This window comes from Telmatherina bonti, assembly GCF_933228915.1.
Source record: "Telmatherina bonti genome assembly, chromosome: 23".
NCBI lineage: Eukaryota > Metazoa > Chordata > Actinopteri > Atheriniformes > Telmatherinidae > Telmatherina > Telmatherina bonti.
Genome location: NC_136632.1, coordinates 2,095,433 through 2,116,755, shown reverse-complemented (window position 1 = coordinate 2,116,755; position 21,323 = coordinate 2,095,433). Strand labels below are relative to the sequence as shown.

Below are 21,323 nucleotides of genomic sequence, written 5' to 3'. Positions count from 1 at the left end.
GAGTGAATGTTGTTTTTCTCTCTGTGTGGCCCTGTGATGGACTGGTGACCTGTCCAGATGATCCTGCCTCTAGCCCAGTGATTGCTGGGATAGACTCCAGCTTCCCTGCGAGCCTGAATCAGACGAAGCAGTCAAGAAAATGGATGGATGAATAAAACAGATTAAATTTGGCGAATACATCTGTAGCTGTCCTGCACTTCTGCTCTGTTTGCTTCAGTAATGATGCATCCTGCTTGAAGGACCTTGATGCTGCTCTGGTGTTAACTGATAAGATTTATGATGGTATTAGGATTTCTGGATGAGATGTGAACCGGCATATTTGGTTTTTTTGGCAGGTACAGTAATAACCCGTGGAAAACATTCTGATTCAGTGACAGCCAGCTGATTCGGCCTCCCTCCTGCTACATTTCACAACCACATTCAAATGATCTCAAACCTTTCACCCTGACCTCTGTGTGTTTGAGGTTAATGTCCGTCCTGCTGACTGCAGGTCGGCCTCAGTAGGAGGAGTCCCTCACAAATCCCTGTTAACTTGTTCTCCTGTCTCTTGTGTCCCCACTGAGCTCGGGACCTCCTGTAGACTGTTGTAAAGAAGTCAGTTCAGACTGCAGAGAAGCTACTTCTTTCTCCTGGTGTCTGTAGAACTGAAAGGATCAGGAAGATGCCACTGTCACGTTCACTGTCCATGTCGTCTCTGAGCGGGGTGCTGCCAGCCTGGGAGGAGGATGAGCTGCCCGTGGAGGACCTGCTGCTCTTCGAGGTGGCATGGGAGGTCACCAACAAAGGTGGGACAGATCACAAATCGGTTGACGAGATGTTCATATGTGGGCTGATTCCTTCATGTGTCTGAGGCGCCAACATGGAGCGTGAAAATTATTTAATTTAAACATGTAAACTGTGACATGCAGCTGGATTGTAGACAGAAATCCTTCTAATTGTCTCACAGCCACTCCTGGTTCTTCACGTTGTCCACATTTTGTCCGAAACTGAGTCTTTGTTCCTCAAAGAGTAAATCTTGAAATTCAGTGAGTGTGGAGTCTGCTCCCTCTGCAGTTAAACATTAAGCTGCAGATAAGAAGCCAGAGCCGCCATCCACACACACGCTGACGTTCAGAGTCTAAACTGGTGCTGCTGCTACATCACCAGCCGCTCATTTATCCTCATTTCTCATGTCAGTGTGGGATAACCTCCATCAGGACCAGAACCAGGGAGTAAAACCTCCATCAGGACCAGAACCAGGGAGTAAAACCTCCATCAGGACCAGAACCAGGGAGTAAAACCTCCATCAGGACCAGAACCAGGGAGTAAAACCTCCATCAGGACCAGAACCAGGGAGTAAAACCTCCATCAGGACCAGAACCAGGGAGTAAAACCTCCATCAGGACCAGAACCAGGGAGTAAAACCTCCATCAGGACCAGAACCAGGGAGTAAAACCTCCATTAGGACCAGAACCAGGGAGTAAAACCTCCATCAGGACCAGAACCAGAGAGTAAAACCTCCATCAGGACCAGAACCAGGGAGTAAAACCTCCATCAGGACCAGAACCAGGGAGTAAAACCTCCATCAGGACCAGAACCAGGGAGTAAAACCTCCATCGGGGCCAGAACCGGGAAGGAAAACCTCCATCAGGACCAGAACCAGGGAGTAAAACCTCCATCAGGACCAGAACCAGGGAGTAAAACCTCCATCGGGACCAGAACCAGGAAGGAAAACCTCCATCAGGACCAGAACCAGGAAGGAAAACCTCCATCAGGACCAGAACCAGGGAGTAAAACCTCCATTAGGACCAAAACCAGGAAGGTAAACCTCCATCAGGACCAGAACCAGGAAGGAAAACCTCCATCAGGACCAGAACCAGGGAGTAAAACCTCCATCAGGACCAGAACCAGGGAGTAAAACCTCCATCGGGGCCAGAACCGGGAAGGAAAACCTCCATCAGGACCAGAACCAGGGAGTAAAACCTCCATCAGGACCAGAACCAGGGAGTAAAACCTCCATCGGGACCAGAACCAGGAAGGAAAACCTCCATCAGGACCAAAACCAGGGAGGAAAACCTCCATCAGGACCAGAACCAGGGAGTAAAACCTCCATCAGGACCAGAACCAGGGAGTAAAACCTCCATCAGGACCAGAACCAGGAAGGAAAACCTCCATCAGGACCAGAACCAGGAAGGAAAACCTCCATCAGGACCAGAACCAGGGAGTAAAACCTGCCTCAGGACCAGAACCAGGAAGAAAAACCTCCATCAGGACCAGATCCAGGAAGGAAAACCTCCATCAGGACCAGAACCAGGAAGGAAAACCCCCATCAGGACCAGAACCAGGAAGAAAAACCTCCATCAGGACCAGAACCAGGAAGAAAAACCTCCATCAGGACCAGAACCAGGAAGGAAAACCTCCATCAGGACCAGAACCAGGAAGAAAAACCTCCATCAGGACCAGAACCAGGAAGAAAAACCTCCATCAGGACCAGAACCAGGAAGAAAAACCTCCATCAGGACCAGATCCAGGAAGGAAAACCTCCATCGGGACCAGAACCAGGGAGTAAAACCTCCATCAGGACCAAAACCAGGGAGGAAAACCTCCATCAGGACCAGAACCAGGGAGTAAAACCTCCATCAGGACCAGAACCAGGGAGTAAAACCTCCATCAGGACCAGAACCAGGAAGGAAAACCTCCATCAGGACCAGAACCAGGAAGGAAAACCTCCATCAGGACCAGAACCAGGGAGTAAAACCTGCCTCAGGACCAGAACCAGGAAGAAAAACCTCCATCAGGACCAGATCCAGGAAGGAAAACCTCCATCAGGACCAGAACCAGGAAGGAAAACCCCCATCAGGACCAGAACCAGGAAGAAAAACCTCCATCAGGACCAGAACCAGGAAGAAAAACCTCCATCAGGACCAGAACCAGGAAGGAAAACCTCCATCAGGACCAGAACCAGGAAGAAAAACCTCCATCAGGACCAGAACCAGGAAGAAAAACCTCCATCAGGACCAGAACCAGGAAGAAAAACCTCCATCAGGACCAGATCCAGGAAGGAAAACCTCCATCAGGACCAGAACCAGGAAGAAAAACCTCCATCAGGACCAGATCCAGGAAGGAAAACCTCCATCGGGACCAGAACCAGGAAGAAAAACCTCCATCAGGACCAGATCCAGGAAGGAAAACCTCCATCAGGACCAGATCCAGGAAGGAAAACCTCCATCGGGACCAGAACCAGGAAGGAAAACCTCCATCAGGACCAGATCCAGGAAGGAAAACCTCCATCAGGACCAGAACCAGGAAGGAAAATCTCCATCAGGACCAAATCCAGGAAGCAAAACCTCCATCAGGACCAGAACCAGCGAGGAAAACCTCCATCAGGACCAGAACCAGGGAGGAAAACCTCCATCAGGACCAGATCCAGGAAGGAAAACCTCCATCAGGACCAGAACCAGGAAGGAAAACCCCCATCAGGACCAGAACCAGGAAGAAAAACCTCCATCAGGACCAGAACCAGGAAGAAAAACCTCCATCAGGACCAGAACCAGGAAGGAAAACCTCCATCAGGACCAGAACCAGGAAGAAAAACCTCCATCAGGACCAGAACCAGGAAGAAAAACCTCCATCAGGACCAGATCCAGGAAGGAAAACCTCCATCAGGACCAGAACCAGGAAGAAAAACCTCCATCAGGACCAGATCCAGGAAGGAAAACCTCCATCAGGACCAGATCCAGGAAGGAAAACCTCCATCAGGACCAGAACCAGGAAGGAAAATCTCCATCAGGACCAAATCCAGGAAGCAAAACCTCCATCAGGACCAGAACCAGCGAGGAAAACCTCCATCAGGACCAGAACCAGGGAGGAAAACCTCCATCAGGACCAGAACCAGGAAGGAAAGCCTCCATCGGGACCAGAACCAGGGAGTAAAACCTCCATCAGGACCAGAACCAGGAAGGAAAACCTCCATCAGGACCAGAACCAGGGAGTAAAACCTCCATCAGGACCAGAACCAGGAAGGAAAACCTCCATCGGGACCAGAACCAGGAAGAAAAACCTCCATCAGGACCAGAACCAGGAAGGAAAACCTCCATCAGGACCAGAACCAGGAAGGAAAACCTCCATCAGGACCAGAACCAGGGAGTAAAACCTCCATCAGGACCAGAACCAGGAAGAAAAACCTCCATCAGGACCAGATCCAGGAAGGAAAACCTCCATCAGGACCAGATCCAGGAAGGAAAACCCCCATCAGGACCAGAACCAGGAAGAAAAACCTCCATCAGGACCAGAACCAGGAAGAAAAACCTCCATCAGGACCAGAACCAGGAAGAAAAACCTCCATCAGGACCAGATCCAGGAAGGAAAACCTCCATCAGGACCAGAACCAGGAAGAAAAACCTCCATCAGGACCAGATCCAGGAAGGAAAACCTCCATCAGGACCAGATCCAGGAAGGAAAACCTCCATCAGGACCAGAACCAGGAAGGAAAATCTCCATCAGGACCAAATCCAGGAAGCAAAACCTCCATCAGGACCAGAACCAGCGAGGAAAACCTCCATCAGGACCAGAACCAGGGAGGAAAACCTCCATCAGGACCAGATCCAGGAAGGAAAACCTCCATCAGGACCAGAACCAGGAAGGAAAACCCCCATCAGGACCAGAACCAGGAAGAAAAACCCCCATCAGGACCAGAACCAGGAAGAAAAACCTCCATCAGGACCAGAACCAGGAAGAAAAACCTCCATCAGGACCAGAACCAGGGAGTAAAACCTCCATCAGGACCAGAACCAGGGAGTAAAACCTCCATCAGGACCAGAACCAGGAAGGAAAACCTCCATCAGGACCAGAACCAGGAAGGAAAACCTCCATCAGGACCAGAACCAGGGAGTAAAACCTGCCTCAGGACCAGAACCAGGAAGAAAAACCTCCATCAGGACCAGATCCAGGAAGGAAAACCTCCATCAGGACCAGAACCAGGAAGGAAAACCCCCATCAGGACCAGAACCAGGAAGAAAAACCTCCATCAGGACCAGAACCAGGAAGAAAAACCTCCATCAGGACCAGAACCAGGAAGGAAAACCTCCATCAGGACCAGAACCAGGAAGAAAAACCTCCATCAGGACCAGAACCAGGAAGAAAAACCTCCATCAGGACCAGAACCAGGAAGAAAAACCTCCATCAGGACCAGATCCAGGAAGGAAAACCTCCATCAGGACCAGAACCAGGAAGAAAAACCTCCATCAGGACCAGATCCAGGAAGGAAAACCTCCATCGGGACCAGAACCAGGAAGAAAAACCTCCATCGGGACCAGATCCAGGAAGGAAAACCTCCATCAGGACCAGATCCAGGAAGGAAAACCTCCATCGGGACCAGAACCAGGAAGGAAAACCTCCATCAGGACCAGATCCAGGAAGGAAAACCTCCATCAGGACCAGAACCAGGAAGGAAAATCTCCATCAGGACCAAATCCAGGAAGCAAAACCTCCATCAGGACCAGAACCAGCGAGGAAAACCTCCATCAGGACCAGAACCAGGGAGGAAAACCTCCATCAGGACCAGATCCAGGAAGGAAAACCTCCATCAGGACCAGAACCAGGAAGGAAAACCCCCATCAGGACCAGAACCAGGAAGAAAAACCTCCATCAGGACCAGAACCAGGAAGAAAAACCTCCATCAGGACCAGAACCAGGAAGGAAAACCTCCATCAGGACCAGAACCAGGAAGAAAAACCTCCATCAGGACCAAAACCAGGAAGAAAAACCTCCATCAGGACCAGATCCAGGAAGGAAAACCTCCATCAGGACCAGAACCAGGAAGAAAAACCTCCATCAGGACCAGATCCAGGAAGGAAAACCTCCATCAGGACCAGATCCAGGAAGGAAAACCTCCATCAGGACCAGAACCAGGAAGGAAAATCTCCATCAGGACCAAATCCAGGAAGCAAAACCTCCATCAGGACCAGAACCAGCGAGGAAAACCTCCATCAGGACCAGAACCAGGGAGGAAAACCTCCATCAGGACCAGAACCAGGAAGGAAAGCCTCCATCGGGACCAGAACCAGGGAGTAAAACCTCCATCAGGACCAGAACCAGGAAGGAAAACCTCCATCAGGACCAGAACCAGGGAGTAAAACCTCCATCAGGACCAGAACCAGGAAGGAAAACCTCCATCGGGACCAGAACCAGGAAGAAAAACCTCCATCAGGACCAGAACCAGGAAGGAAAACCTCCATCAGGACCAGAACCAGGAAGGAAAACCTCCATCAGGACCAGAACCAGGGAGTAAAACCTGCCTCAGGACCAGAACCAGGAAGAAAAACCTCCATCAGGACCAGATCCAGGAAGGAAAACCTCCATCAGGACCAGAACCAGGAAGGAAAACCCCCATCAGGACCAGAACCAGGAAGAAAAACCTCCATCAGGACCAGAACCAGGAAGAAAAACCTCCATCAGGACCAGAACCAGGAAGGAAAACCTCCATCAGGACCAGAACCAGGAAGAAAAACCTCCATCAGGACCAGAACCAGGAAGAAAAACCTCCATCAGGACCAGAACCAGGAAGAAAAACCTCCATCAGGACCAGATCCAGGAAGGAAAACCTCCATCAGGACCAGAACCAGGAAGAAAAACCTCCATCAGGACCAGATCCAGGAAGGAAAACCTCCATCAGGACCAGATCCAGGAAGGAAAACCTCCATCAGGACCAGAACCAGGAAGGAAAATCTCCATCAGGACCAAATCCAGGAAGCAAAACCTCCATCAGGACCAGAACCAGCGAGGAAAACCTCCATCAGGACCAGAACCAGGGAGGAAAACCTCCATCAGGACCAGATCCAGGAAGGAAAACCTCCATCAGGACCAGAACCAGGAAGGAAAACCCCCATCAGGACCAGAACCAGGAAGAAAAACCTCCATCAGGACCAGAACCAGGAAGAAAAACCTCCATCAGGACCAGAACCAGGAAGGAAAACCTCCATCAGGACCAGAACCAGGAAGAAAAACCTCCATCAGGACCAGAACCAGGAAGAAAAACCTCCATCAGGACCAGATCCAGGAAGGAAAACCTCCATCAGGACCAGAACCAGGAAGAAAAACCTCCATCAGGACCAGATCCAGGAAGGAAAACCTCCATCAGGACCAGATCCAGGAAGGAAAACCTCCATCAGGACCAGAACCAGGAAGGAAAATCTCCATCAGGACCAAATCCAGGAAGCAAAACCTCCATCAGGACCAGATCCAGGAAGGAAAACCTCCATCAGGACCAGATCCAGGAAGGAAAACCTCCATCAGGACCAGAACCAGGAAGGAAAATCTCCATCAGGACCAAATCCAGGAAGCAAAACCTCCATCAGGACCAGAACCAGCGAGGAAAACCTCCATCAGGACCAGAACCAGGGAGGAAAACCTCCATCAGGACCAGAACCAGGAAGGAAAGCCTCCATCGGGACCAGAACCAGGGAGGAAAACCTCCATCAGGACCAGAACCAGGAAGGAAAGCCTCCATCGGGGATAGCCATCTGGGATCCGGTTCTGCTTCCTGAAGCCTGACTGAGATTTGGTTCCACAGAGAAGGCCTGATAATAAAGGTTCTGCTTTAGAACCTCTAGGTACCAGTGAACCTGCAGTCTGGGTGAAGCTCTGATGGTAAAATCTGGAACTCTGAGATCTTTCAGATCCAGTGGATCCTGGTCTGTAAGAGGTTCTCTTCTGGATGTAACAGGAAACTCATCCAGCACTTTCTGTTTTTTGTGTCATTTATGTGAACAAGATCTGCTTGGTGGAAACGGGTCGAAATGATGGTTTTTCTGTTCTGTCCCAACTTGCAGTTGGGGGGATCTACACAGTCATCCAGTCCAAGGCCAAGATCACCGTGGATGAGTGGGGGGAGAACTACTACATGATGGGGCCGTACTTTGATCACAACTTTAAGACTCAGGTGGAGTGCTGCGAGCCGCCCAATCCGGCCATCCGGAAGGCCATGGACGCTCTGATCCACAACGGCTGCCAGGTGCATCTTCATGTTTCAGACATTCAGCCTCCCTCCAGGTGCGACAAACTGATATGAGACGGCTGATGGTCACAGTCGAGGGCGTAAAAAATAAAAGCTGACTCTCAGCTGCTCGCAGGGCATCAGTTCATGTCTTCATTTCCAGTTTAAGAAGCAGAAACCAGACAAAAACATGAGGTATTTCTGCTGATGAATGCATGAATGTGGTGATGCTGGGCATGGAGCAGACCGAGCATGGAGCAGGGGCATGACTTGCATTGTTAAAGGAGTGCTTAGGAGGGCAGGTCTTACAGCTGCAGTGCATGCTGGGAAATAGATCTCCCGATCTGAAGTCATGGAGACGTGTGTTCAGATGACCTGTTCGTGTAAGAAACAGTAGAATTTGACAAATTAATAGTTTCTTGATCATTTAATCATCATTCTGAACGTGTGGCCAAGATGTTTATCATCAGTTGTTTTCATGTGATTCACATGTAGAAATAAGGTTTAGAACATGTTGCTGGTTCACATGCGAAACACATGTAACAGTCACATTTCTACATGCCAAACACATGTAACAGTCACGTTTCTACATGCCAAACACATGTAACAGTCACGTTTCTACATGCCAAACACATGTAACAGTCACGTTTCCACATGCCAAACACATGAAACAGTCACGTTTCTTCATGCCAAACACATGTAACAGTCATGTTTCTACATGCGAAACACGTAACACTCCTGTTTCTACATGTGGAACACGTAACAGTCCTGTTTCTGCATGCGAAACACATGTAACAGTAACGTATCTACATGCCAAACACATGTAACAGTCACATTTCTACATGCGAAACATGGAACAGTCACGTTTCTACATGCCAAACACACGTAACAGTCCTGTTTCTACATGTGAAACACAAGTAACAGTCATGTTTCTACATGCGAAAATGGTAACAGTCCTGTTTCTACATGCGAAACACATGTAACAGTCACGTTTCTACATGGGAAACACATGTAACAGTCACGTTTCTACATGCGAAACACGTAACAGTCCTGTTTCTACATGTGAAACACATGTAACAGTCATGTTTCTACATGCGAAACACATAACAATCCTGTTTCTACATGCAAAACACATGTAACAGTCACGTTTCTACATGCCAAACACATGTAACAGTCACGTTTCTACATGCGAAATACATGTAACAGTCCTGTTTCTACATGCCAAACACATGTAACAGTCACGTTTCTACATGCGAAATACATGTAACAGTCCTGTTTCTACATGCCAAACACATGTAACAGTCACGTTTCTACATGCCAAACACATGTAACAGTTATGTTTCTACATGCCAAACACACATAAGAGTCACATTTCTACATGCGAAACACATGTAACAGTCCTGTTTCTACATGAGAGATGTAAAGTGTCCTCTCATACGGAGATGTACTGAGACATGTAGCGTGTCCTCTCACACAGAGACGTCCTCAGACGTGTAGCCTGTCCGCTCACATGGAGAAGTCATGAGACATGGAGCGTGTCCTCTCACATAGAGACGTACTGAGACATTGAGCGTGTCCTTTTACCGAGAGATGTCTTGAGATGCATGGCGTGTCTTCTCACACGGAGACATCCTGAGACGTGTAGCGTGTCCTCTCACACATAGACATCCTGAGACGTGTAGCGTGTCCTCTCACACATAGACATCCTGAGACGTGCAGCGTGTTCTCTCACAAGGCGACATCCTGAGACGTGCAGTGTGTCCTCTCACACGGAGACGTTCTGAGACGTGAAGCATGTCCTCTCACAAGGAGAATTCCTGACAGGTGTAGTTGTCCTTTCACACGGAGACGACCTGAGACGCGTAGCGTGTCCTCTCACATGGAGACGTCCTGAGATGTGTAGCGTGTCCTCTCACACAGAGACGACCTGAGATGTGTAGCGTGTCCTCTCACACAGAGACGACCTGAGACGTGTAGCGTGTCCTCTCGAATAGAGACATCCTGAGACGTGCAGCGTGTTCTCTCACACGGAGACATCCTGAGACGCGTAGCGTGTCCTCTCACAAGGCGACATCCTGAGACGTGCAGTGTGTCCTCTCACACGGAGACGTTCTGAGACGTGAAGCATGTCCTCTCACAAGGAGAATTCCTGACAGGTGTAGTTGTCCTTTCACACGGAGACGACCTGAGACGCGTAGCGTGTCCTCTCACATGGAGACGTCCTGAGATGTGTAGCGTGTCCTCTCACACAGAGACGACCTGAGATGTGTAGCGTGTCCTCTCACACAGAGACGACCTGAGACGTGTAGCGTGTCCTCTCGAATAGAGACATCCTGAGACGTGTAGCGTGTCCTCTCGAATAGAGACATCCTGAGACGTGTAGCGTGTCCTCTCACACAGAGACGTCCTGAGACGTGTAGCGTGTCCTCTCACATAGAGATGTCCTGAGACGTGTAGCGTGTCCTCTCACACAGAGACGACCTGAGACGTGTAGCGTGTCCTCTCACACAGAGACGTCCTGAGACGTGTAGCGTGTCCTCTCACAAGGAGACGTCCTGAGACGTGTAGCGTGTCCTCTCACACGTAGACGTTCTGAGACGTGTAGCTTGTCCTCTCACACGGAGACATCCTGAGACGTGTAGCGTGTCCTCTCACACGTAGACGTTCTGAGACGTGTAGCGTGTCCTCTCACACAGAGACGTCCTGAGACGTGTAGCGTGTCCTCTCACATAGAGATGTCCTGAGACGTGTAGCGTGTCCTCTCACACAGAGACGACCTGAGACGTGTAGCTTGTCCTCTCACACGGAGACATCCTGAGACGCGTAGCGTGTCCTCTCACAAGGAGACGTCCTAAGACGCGTAGCGGGTCCTCTCACACAGAGACGTTCTGAGACGCGTAGCGTGTCCTCTCACACGGAGACATTCTGAGTCGCGTAAGCGTGTCCTCTCACACAGACGTCCTGAGACGTGTAGCGTGTCCTCTCACAAGGAGACGTCCTAAGACGTGTAGCGGGTCCTCTCACACAGAGACGTTCTGAGACGCGTAGCGTGTCCTTTCACACACAGACGTCCTGAGACGTGTAGCGTGTCCTCTCACACATAGACGTCATGAGACGCGTAGCGTGTCCTCTCACACAGATGTCCTGAGACGTGTAGCGTGTCCTCTCACAAGGAGACGTCCTAAGACGTGTAGCGGGTCCTCTCACACAGAGACGTTCTGAGACGCGTAGCGTGTCCTCTCACACAGACGTCCTGAGACGTGTAGCGTGTCCTCTCACACATAGACGTCATGAGACGCGTAGCGTGTCCTCTCACACAGATGTCCTGAGACGTGTAGCGTGTCCTCTCACACATAGACGTCCTGAGACGCGTAGCGTGTCCTCTCACACAGAGACGTCCTGACAGGTGTAGTTGTCCTTTCACACAGAGACATCCTGAGACGCGTACGTGTCCTCTCACACAGAGACATCATGAGACGTGTAGCGTTTCCTCTCACACGGAGACGTTCTGAGACGCGTAGCGTGTCCTCTCACACATAGACGTCCTGAGACACGTAGCGTGTCCTCTCACACGGAGACGTCCTGAGACGCGTAGCGTGTCCTCTCACACAGAGACGTCCTGAGACGTGTAGCGTGTCCTCTCACACGTAGACGTTCTGAGACGTGTAGCGTGTCCTCTCACACAGAGACGTCCTGAGACGTGTAGCGTGTCCTCTCACATAGAGATGTCCTGAGACGTGTAGCGTGTCCTCTCACACAGAGACGACCTGAGACGTGTAGCTTGTCCTCTCACACGGAGACATCCTGAGACGCGTAGCGTGTCCTCTCACAAGGAGACGTCCTAAGACGCGTAGCGGGTCCTCTCACACAGAGACGTTCTGAGACGCGTAGCGTGTCCTCTCACACGGAGACATTCTGAGTCGCGTAAGCGTGTCCTCTCACACAGACGTCCTGAGACGTGTAGCGTGTCCTCTCACAAGGAGACGTCCTAAGACGTGTAGCGGGTCCTCTCACACAGAGACGTTCTGAGACGCGTAGCGTGTCCTCTAACACGGAGACATTCTGAGTCGCGTAAGCGTGTCCTCTCACACAGACGTCCTGAGACGTGTAGCGTGTCCTCTCACACATAGACGTCATGAGACGCGTAGCGTGTCCTCTCACACAGATGTCCTGAGACGTGTAGCGTGTCCTCTCACACATAGACGTCCTGAGACGCGTAGCATGTCCTTTCACACAGACGTCCTGAGATGTGTAGCGCGTCCTCTCACACAGAGACGTCCTGACAGGTGTAGTTGTCCTTTCACACAGAGACATCATGAGACGTGTAGCGTTTCCTCTCACACGGAGACGTTCTGAGACGCGTAGCGTGTCCTCTCACACATAGACGTCCTGAGACACGTAGCGTGTCCTCTCACACGGAGACGTCCTGAGACGCGTAGCGTGTCCTCTCACACAGAGACGTCCTGAGACGTGTAGCGTGTCCTCTCACACGTAGACGTTCTGAGACGCGCAGCCTGTCCTCTCACACGGAGACATTCTGAGTCCCGTAAGCGTGTCCTCTCACACAGACGTCCAGAGACGTGTAGCGTGTCCTTTCACACATAGACGTCCTGAGACGTGTAGCGTGTCCTTTCACACAGACGTCCTGAGACGTGTAGCGTGTCCTTTCACACAGAGACATCCTGAGACGCGTAGCGTGTCCTCTCACACAGAGACGTCCTGAAAGGTGTAGTTGTCCTTTCACACGGAGACATCCTGAGAGGCGTAGCGTGTCCTTTCACACATAGACGTTCTGAGACGTGTAGCGTGTCCTCTCACACAGAGACGTCCTGAGACACGTAGCTTGTCCTCTCACACGGAGACGTCCTGAGACGCGTAGCGTGTCCTCTCACACAGAGACGTCCTGAGACGTGTAGCGTGTCCTCTCACACGTAGACGTTCTGAGACGCGCAGCCTTTCCTCTCACACGGAGACATTCTGAGTCCCGTAAGCGTGTCCTCTCACACAGACGTCCAGAGACGTGTAGCGTGTCCTTTCACACATAGACGTCCTGAGACGTGTAGCGTGTCCTTTCACACAGAGACATCCTGAGACGCGTACGTGTCCTCTCACACAGAGACGTCCTGAAAGGTGTAGTTGTCCTTTCACACGGAGACATACTGAGAGGCGTAGCATGTCCTTTCACACATAGACGTCCTGAGACGTGTAGCGTGTCCTTTCACACAGAGACATCCTGAGACGCGTACGTGTCCTCTCACACAGAGACGTCCTGAAAGGTGTAGTTGTCCTTTCACACGGAGACATACTGAGAGGCGTAGCGTGTCCTTTCACACATAGACGTCCTGACAGGTGTAGTTGTCCTTTCACACAGAGACGTCCTGAGACGCGTAGCGTGTCCTCTCACAAGGAGACGTCCTGAGACGTGTAGCGTGTCCTTTCACACATAGACGTCCTGAGACGCGTAGCATGTCCTCTCACAAGGAGACGTCCTGAGACGTGTAGCGTGTCCTTTCACACATAGACGTCCTGAGACGCATAGCGTGTCCTCTCACACGGAGACGACCTGAGACGCGTAGCGTGTCCTCTCACATGGAGACGTCCTGAGATGTGTAGCGTGTCCTCTCACACAGAGACGACCTGAGACGTGTAGCGTGTCCTCTCGAATAGAGACATCCTGAGACGTGTAGCGTGTCCTCTCGAATAGAGACATCCTGAGACGTGTAGCGTGTACTCTCACACAGAGACGTCCTGAGACGTGTAGCGTGTCCTCTCACATAGAGACGTCCTGAGACGTGTAGCGTGTCCTTTCACACAGAGACATCCTGAGACGCGTAGCGTGTCCTCTCACACAGAGACATCCTGAAAGGTGTAGTTGTCCTTTCACACGGAGACATCCTGAGAGGCGTAGCGTGTCCTTTCACACATAGACGTTCTGAGACGTGTAGCGTGTCCTCTCACACAGAGACGTCCTGACAGGTGTAGTTGTCCTTTCACACGGAGAAATCCTGAGACGCGTAGCGTGTCCTCTCACACATAGACGTCCTGAGACACGTAGCGTGTCCTCTCACACGGAGACGTCCTGAGACGCGTAGCGTGTCCTCTCACACAGAGACGTCCTGAGACGTGTAGCGTGTCCTCTCACACGTAGACGTTCTGAGACGCGCAGCCTTTCCTCTCACACGGAGACATTCTGAGTCCCGTAAGCGTGTCCTCTCACACAGACGTCCAGAGACGTGTAGCGTGTCCTTTCACACATAGACGTCCTGAGACGTGTAGCGTGTCCTTTCACACAGAGACATCCTGAGACGCGTACGTGTCCTCTCACACAGAGACGTCCTGAAAGGTGTAGTTGTCCTTTCACACGGAGACATACTGAGAGGCGTACGTGTCCTCTCACACAGAGACGTCCTGAAAGGTGTAGTTGTCCTTTCACACGGAGACGTCCTGAGACGTGTAGCGTGTCCTTTCACACAGAGACATCCTGAGACGCGTACGTGTCCTCTCACACAGAGACGTCCTGAAAGGTGTAGTTGTCCTTTCACACGGAGACATACTGAGAGGCGTAGCGTGTCCTTTCACACATAGACGTCCTGACAGGTGTAGTTGTCCTTTCACACGGAGAAATCCTGAGACGCGTAGCGTGTCCTCTCACACAGAGACGTCCTGAGACGCGTAGCGTGTCCTCTCACAAGGAGACGTCCTGAGACGTGTAGCGTGTCCTTTCACACATAGACGTCCTGAGACGCGTAGCATGTCCTCTCACAAGGAGACGTCCTGAGACGTGTAGCGTGTCCTCTCACACATAGACGTCCTGAGACGCGTAGCATGTCCTCTCACAAGGAGACATCCTGAGACGTGAAGCATGTCCTCTCACACATAGACGTCCTGAGACGCGTAGCATGTCCTCTCACAAGGAGACGTCCTGAGACGTGTAGCGTGTCCTTTGACACATAGACGTCCTGAGACGCGTAGCATGTCCTCTCACAAGGAGACATCCTGAGACGTGAAGCATGTCCTCTCACACGGAGAATTCCTGACAGGTGTAGTTGTCCTCTCACACGGAGACGACCTGAGACGCGTAGCGTGTCCTCTCACATGGAGACGTCCTGAGATGTGTAGCGTGTCCTCTCACACAGAGACGACCTGAGATGTGTAGCGTGTCCTCTCGAATAGAGACATCCTGAGACGTGTAGCGTGTACTCTCACACAGAGACGTCCTGAGACGTGTAGCGTGTCCTCTCACATAGAGACGTCCTGAGACGTGTAGCGTGTCCTCTCACACAGAGACGACCTGAGACGCGTAGCTTGTCCTCTCACACGGAGACATCCTGAGACGCGTAGCGTCTCCTCTCACAAGGAGACGTCCTAAGACGCGTAGCGGGTCCTCTCACACAGAGACGTTCTGAGACGCGTAGCGTGTCCTCTCACACGGAGACATCCTGAGACGCATAGCGTGTCCTTTTACACAGAGACGTCCTAAGACGCGTAGCGTGTCCTCTCACACAGAGACGTTCTGAGACGCGTAGCGTGTCCTCTCACACGGAGACATCCTGAGACGCGTAGCGGGTCCTCTCACACAGAGACGACCTGAGACGCGTAGCTTGTCCTCTCACACGGAGACATTCTGAGTCGCGTAAGCGTGTCCTCTCACACAGACGTCCTGAGACGTGTAGCGTGTCCTCTCACACGGAGACATCCTGAGACGTGTAGCGTGTCCTCTCACACAGAGACGACCTGAGACGCGTAGCGTGTCCTCTCACACGGAGACATTCTGAGTCGCGTAAGCGTGTCCTCTCACACAGACGTCCTGAGACGTGTAGCGTGTCCTCTCACACATAGACGTCATGAGACGCGTAGCGTGTCTTCTCACACAGATGTCCTGAGACGCATAACATGTCCAGTCACACATAGATTTCCTGAGACGAGTAGCGTGTCCTCTCACACAGAGACATCCTGAGACGTGTAGCGTGTCCTCTCACACAGAGACGTCCTGAAAAGTGTAGTTGTCCTCTCACAAGGAGACGTCCTGAGACGCGTAGCGTGTCCTCTCACAAGGAGACGTCCAGAGACGTGTAGCGTGTCCTCTCACAAGGAGACGTCCTGAGACGCGTAGCGTGTCCTCTCACAAGGAGACGTCCTGAGACGCGTAGCTTGTCCTCTCACACGGAGACATCCTGAGACATGTAGCGTGTCCTCTCACACGGAGACATCCTGAGACGTGTAGCGTGTCCTCTCACACAGAGACGACCTGAGACGCGTAGCGTGTCCTCTCACACAGAGACATCCTGAGACGTGTAGCGTGTCCTCTCACACAGAGACGTCCTGAAAAGTGTAGTTGTCCTTTCACACGGAGACATCCTGAGACACGTAGCGTGTCCTCTCACAAAGAGACGTCCTGAGACGCGTAGCGTGTCCTCTCACAAGGAGACGTCCAGAGACGTGTAGCGTGTCCTCTCACACAGATGTCCTGAGACGCATAACGTGTCCAGTCACACATAGATTTCCTGAGACGACTAGCGTGTCCTCTCACACTGAGACGACCTGAGACACGTACGTGTCCTCTCACACAGAGACATCCTGAGACGTGTAGCGTGTCCTCTCACACAGAGACGTCCTGAAAAGTGTAGTTGTCCTTTCACACGGAGACGTCCTGAGACGCGTAGCGTGTCCTCTCACACAGAGACGTCCTGAGACGCGTAGCGTGTCCTCTCACAAGGAGACGTCCTGAGACGTGTAGCGTGTCCTTTCAAACATAGACGTCCTGAGACGCGTAGCGTGTCCTCTCACAAGGAGACATCCTGAGACGTGCAGCATGTCCTCTCACACAGAGACATCCTGAGACGTGAAGCATGTCCTCTCACACGGAGAATTCCTGACAGGTGTAGTTGTCCTTTCACACGGAGACGACCTGAGACGCATAGCGTGTCCTCTCACATGGAGACGACCTGAGACGCGTAGCGTGTCCTCTCACATGGAGACGTCCTGAGACGCGTAGCTTGTCCTCTCACACGGAGACATCCTGAGACATGTAGCGTGTCCTCTCACACGGTGACATCCTGAGACGTGTAGCGTGTCCTCTCACACAGAGACGACCTGAGACGCGTAGCGTGTCCTCTCACACGGAGACATTCTGAGTCGCGTAAGCGTGTCCTCTCACACAGATGTCCTGAGACGCATAACATGTCCAGTCACACATAGATTTCCTGAGACGAGTAGCGTGTCCTCTCACACAGAGACATCCTGAGACGTGTAGCGTGTCCTCTCACACAGAGACGTCCTGAAAAGTGTAGTTGTCCTTTCACACGGAGACATCCTGAGACACGTAGCGTGTCCTCTCACAAGGAGACGTCCTGAGACGCGTAGCGTGTCCTCTCACAAGGAGACGTCCAGAGACGTGTAGCGTGTCCTCTCACACAGATGTCCTGAGACGCATAACGTGTCCAGTCACACATAGATTTCCTGAGACGACTAGCGTGTCCTCTCACACTGAGACGACCTGAGACACGTACGTGTCCTCTCACACAGAGACATCCTGAGACGTGTAGCGTGTCCTCTCACACAGAGACGTCCTGAAAAGTGTAGTTGTCCTTTCACACGGAGACGTCCTGACAGGTGTAGTTGTCCTTTCACACGGAGAAATCCTGAGACGCGTAGCGTGTCCTCTCACACAGAGACGTCCTGAGACGCGTAGCGTGTCCTCTCACAAGGAGACGTCCTGAGACGTGTAGCGTGTCCTTTCAAACATAGACGTCCTGAGACGCGTAGCGTGTCCTCTCACAAGGAGACATCCTGAGACGTGCAGCATGTCCTCTCACACAGAGACATCCTGAGACGTGAAGCATGTCCTCTCACACGGAGAATTCCTGACAGGTGTAGTTGTCCTTTCACACGGAGACGACCTGAGACGCATAGCGTGTCCTCTCACATGGAGACGACCTGAGACGCGTAGCGTGTCCTCTCACATGGAGACGTCCTGAGATGTGTAGCGTCCTTTCACACATAGACGTCCTGAGACGCGTAGCATGTCCTTTCACACAGACGTCCTGAGACGCGTAGCGTGTCCTCTCACACAGAGACGTTCTGAGACGTGTAGCGTGTCCTCTCACACAGAGACGTTCTGAGACGCGTAGCGTGTCCTCTCACACGGAGACGTTCTGAGTCGCGTAGCGTGTCCTCTCACACAGAGACGTTCTGAGACGTGTAGCGTGTCCTCTCACACATAGACGTCAAGAGACGCGTAGCGTGTCCTCTCACACAGAGACGTCCTGACAGGTGTAGTTGTCCTTTCACACGGAGAAATCCTGAGACGCGTAGCGTGTCCTCTCACACATAGACGTCCTGAGACACGTAGCGTGTCCTCTCACACGGAGACGTCCTGAGACGCGTAGCGTGTCCTCTCACACAGAGACGTCCTGAGACGTGTAGCGTGTCCTCTCACACGTAGACGTTCTGAGACGCGCAGCCTTTCCTCTCACACGGAGACATTCTGAGTCCCGTAAGCGTGTCCTCTCACACAGACGTCCAGAGACGTGTAGCGTGTACTTTCACACATAGACGTCCTGAGACGTGTAGCGTGTCCTTTCACACAGAGACATCCTGAGACGCGTACGTGTCCTGTCACACAGAGACGTCCTGAAAGGTGTAGTTGTCCTTTCACACGGAGACATACTGAGACGCGTAGCATGTCCTTTCACACAGACGTCCTGAGACGCGTAGCGTGTCCTCTCACACGGAGACGTTCTGAGTCGCGTAGCGTGTCCTCTCACACAGAGACATCCTGAGACGTGTAGCGTGTCCTCTCACACAGAGACGTCCTGAAAAGTGTAGTTGTCCTTTCACACGGAGACGTCCTGACAGGTGTAGTTGTCCTTTCACACGGAGAAATCCTGAGACGCGTAGCGTGTCCTCTCACACAGAGACGTCCTGAGACGCGTAGCGTGTCCTCTCACAAGGAGACGTCCTGAGACGCGTAGCGTGTCCTCTCACAAGGAGACGTCCTGAGACGTGTAGCGTGTCCTTTCAAACATAGACGTCCTGAGACGCGTAGCGTGTCCTCTCACAAGGAGACATCCTGAGACGTGCAGCTTGTCCTCTCACACGGAGACATCCTGAGACGTGAAGCATGTCCTCTCACACGGAGAATTCCTGACAGGTGTAGTTGTCCTTTCACACGGAGACGACCTGAGACGCATAGCGTGTCCTCTCACATGGAGACGACCTGAGACGCGTAGCGTGTCCTCTCACATGGAGACGTTCTGAGTCGCGTAGCGTGTCCTCTCACACAGAGACGTTCTGAGACGTGTAGCGTGTCCTCTCACACATAGACGTCATGAGACGCGTAGCGTGTCCTCTCACACGGAGACGTCAAGAGACGTGTAGCGTGTCCTCTCACACAGAGACATGAGACGTGTAGCGTTTCCTCTCACACGGAGACATTCTGAGACGCGTAGCGTGTCCTCTCACACATAGACGTCCTGAGACACGTAGCGTGTCCTCTCACACGGAGACGTCCTGAGACGCGTAGCATGTCCTTTCACACAGACGTCCTGAGAAGCGTAGCGTGTCCTCTCACACAGAGATGTTCTGAGACGTGTAGCGTGTCCTCTCACACAGACGTCCTGAGACGCGTAGCGTGTCCTCTCACACGGAGACGTTCTGAGTCGCGTAGCGTGTCCTCTCACACAGAGACGTTCTGAGACGTGTAGCGTGTCCTCTCACACATAGACGTCAAGAGACGCGTAGCGTGTCCTCTCACACAGAGACATCATGAGACGTGTAGCGTTTCCTCTCACACGGAGACGTTCTGAGACGCGTAGCGTGTCCTCTCACACATAGACGTCCTGAGACACGTAGCGTGTCCTCTCACACGGAGACGTCCTGAGACGCGTAGCGTGTCCTCTCACACAGAGACGTCCTGTGACGTGTAGCGTGTCCTCTCACACGTAGACGTTCTGAGACGCGCAGCCTGTCCTCTCACACGGAGACATTCTGAGTCCCGTAAGCGTGTCCTCTCACACAGACGTCCTGAGACGTGTAGCGTGTCCTTTCACACATAGACGTCCTGAGACGTGTAGCGTGTCCTTTCACACATAGACGTCCTGAGACGTGTAGCGTGTCCTTTCACACAGAGACATCCTGAGACGCGTAGCGTGTCCTCTCACACAGAGACATCCTGAGACATGTAGCGTGTCCTCTCACACGGAGACATCCTGAGAGGCGTAGCGTGTCCTCTCACAAGGAGACGTCCTGAGACGCGTAGCGTGTCCTCTCACACATAGACGTCCTGAGACCTGTAGCGTGTCCTTTCACACATAGACGTCCTGAGACGTGTAGCGTGTCCTTTCACACATAGACGTCCTGACAGGTGTAGTTTTCCTTTCGCACAGAGACATCCTGAGACGTGTAGCGTGTCCTCTCACACAGAGACATCCTGAGACGCGTACGTGTCCTCTCACACAGAGACATCCTGAGACATGTAGCGTGTCCTCTCACACAGAGACATCCTGAGACGTGTAGCGCGTCCTCTCACACAGAGACGTCCTGAAAGGTGTAGTTGTCCTTTCACACAGAGACATCCTGACAGGTGTAGTTTTCCTTTCGCACAGAGACATCCTGAGACGTGTACGTGTCCTCTCACACAGAGACATCCTGAGACGCGTACGTGTCCTCTCACACAGAGACATCCTGAGACATGTAGCGTGTCCTCTCACACAGACGTCCTGAGACGTGTAGCGTGTCCTCTCACACATAGACGTCAAGAGACGCATAGCGTGTCCTTTCATACAGAGACGTTCCGAGACCTGTAGCGTGTCCTTTCGCACATAGACGTCCTGAGACGCGTAGCGTGTCCTCTCATACAGAGACGTTCCGAGACGTGTAGCGTGTCCTTTCACACATAGACGTCCTGAGACATGTAGCGTGTCCTTTCACAGATAAGACGTCAGGAGACGCGTAGCGTGTCCTCTCAGACAGAGACGTCCTCAGACGCGTAGCGTGTCCTCTCATACAGAGACGTTCCGAGACGTGTAGCGTGTCCTTTCGCACATAGACGTTCTGAGACGTGTAGCATGTCCTTTCACACAGAGACATGCTGAGACGCGTACGTGTCCTCTCACACAGAGATGTCCTGAAAGGTGTAGTTGTCCTTTCACACGGAGACATCCTGAGAGGCGTAGCGTGTCCTCTCACAAGGAGACGTCCTGAGACGCGTAGCGTGTCCTCTCACACAGAGACGTCCTGAGACGTGTAGCGTGTCCTCTCACACATAGACGTTCTGAGACGCGTAGCGTGTCCTCTCACACAGAGACGACCTGAGACGCGTAGCGTGTCCTCTCACACAGACGTCCTGAGA

General features: G+C 52.2%; 1 protein-coding gene across 1 annotated transcript in view; it reads left to right on the top strand.

The window, feature by feature from the left end:
• Window positions 1-661: 661 nt before the first annotated feature.
• Window positions 662-21,323, top strand: part of gys2 (glycogen synthase 2) — a gene marked incomplete at both ends in the record, with an annotated part of 83,932 nt that continues 63,270 nt past the window's right edge. The window contains 2 exons of the mRNA XM_079262952.1: window positions 662-785; window positions 7,809-7,990. Coding sequence (XP_079119078.1) covers window positions 662-785; window positions 7,809-7,990 — 306 coding nt within the window. The remainder of the gene's footprint in view (window positions 786-7,808; window positions 7,991-21,323) is intronic.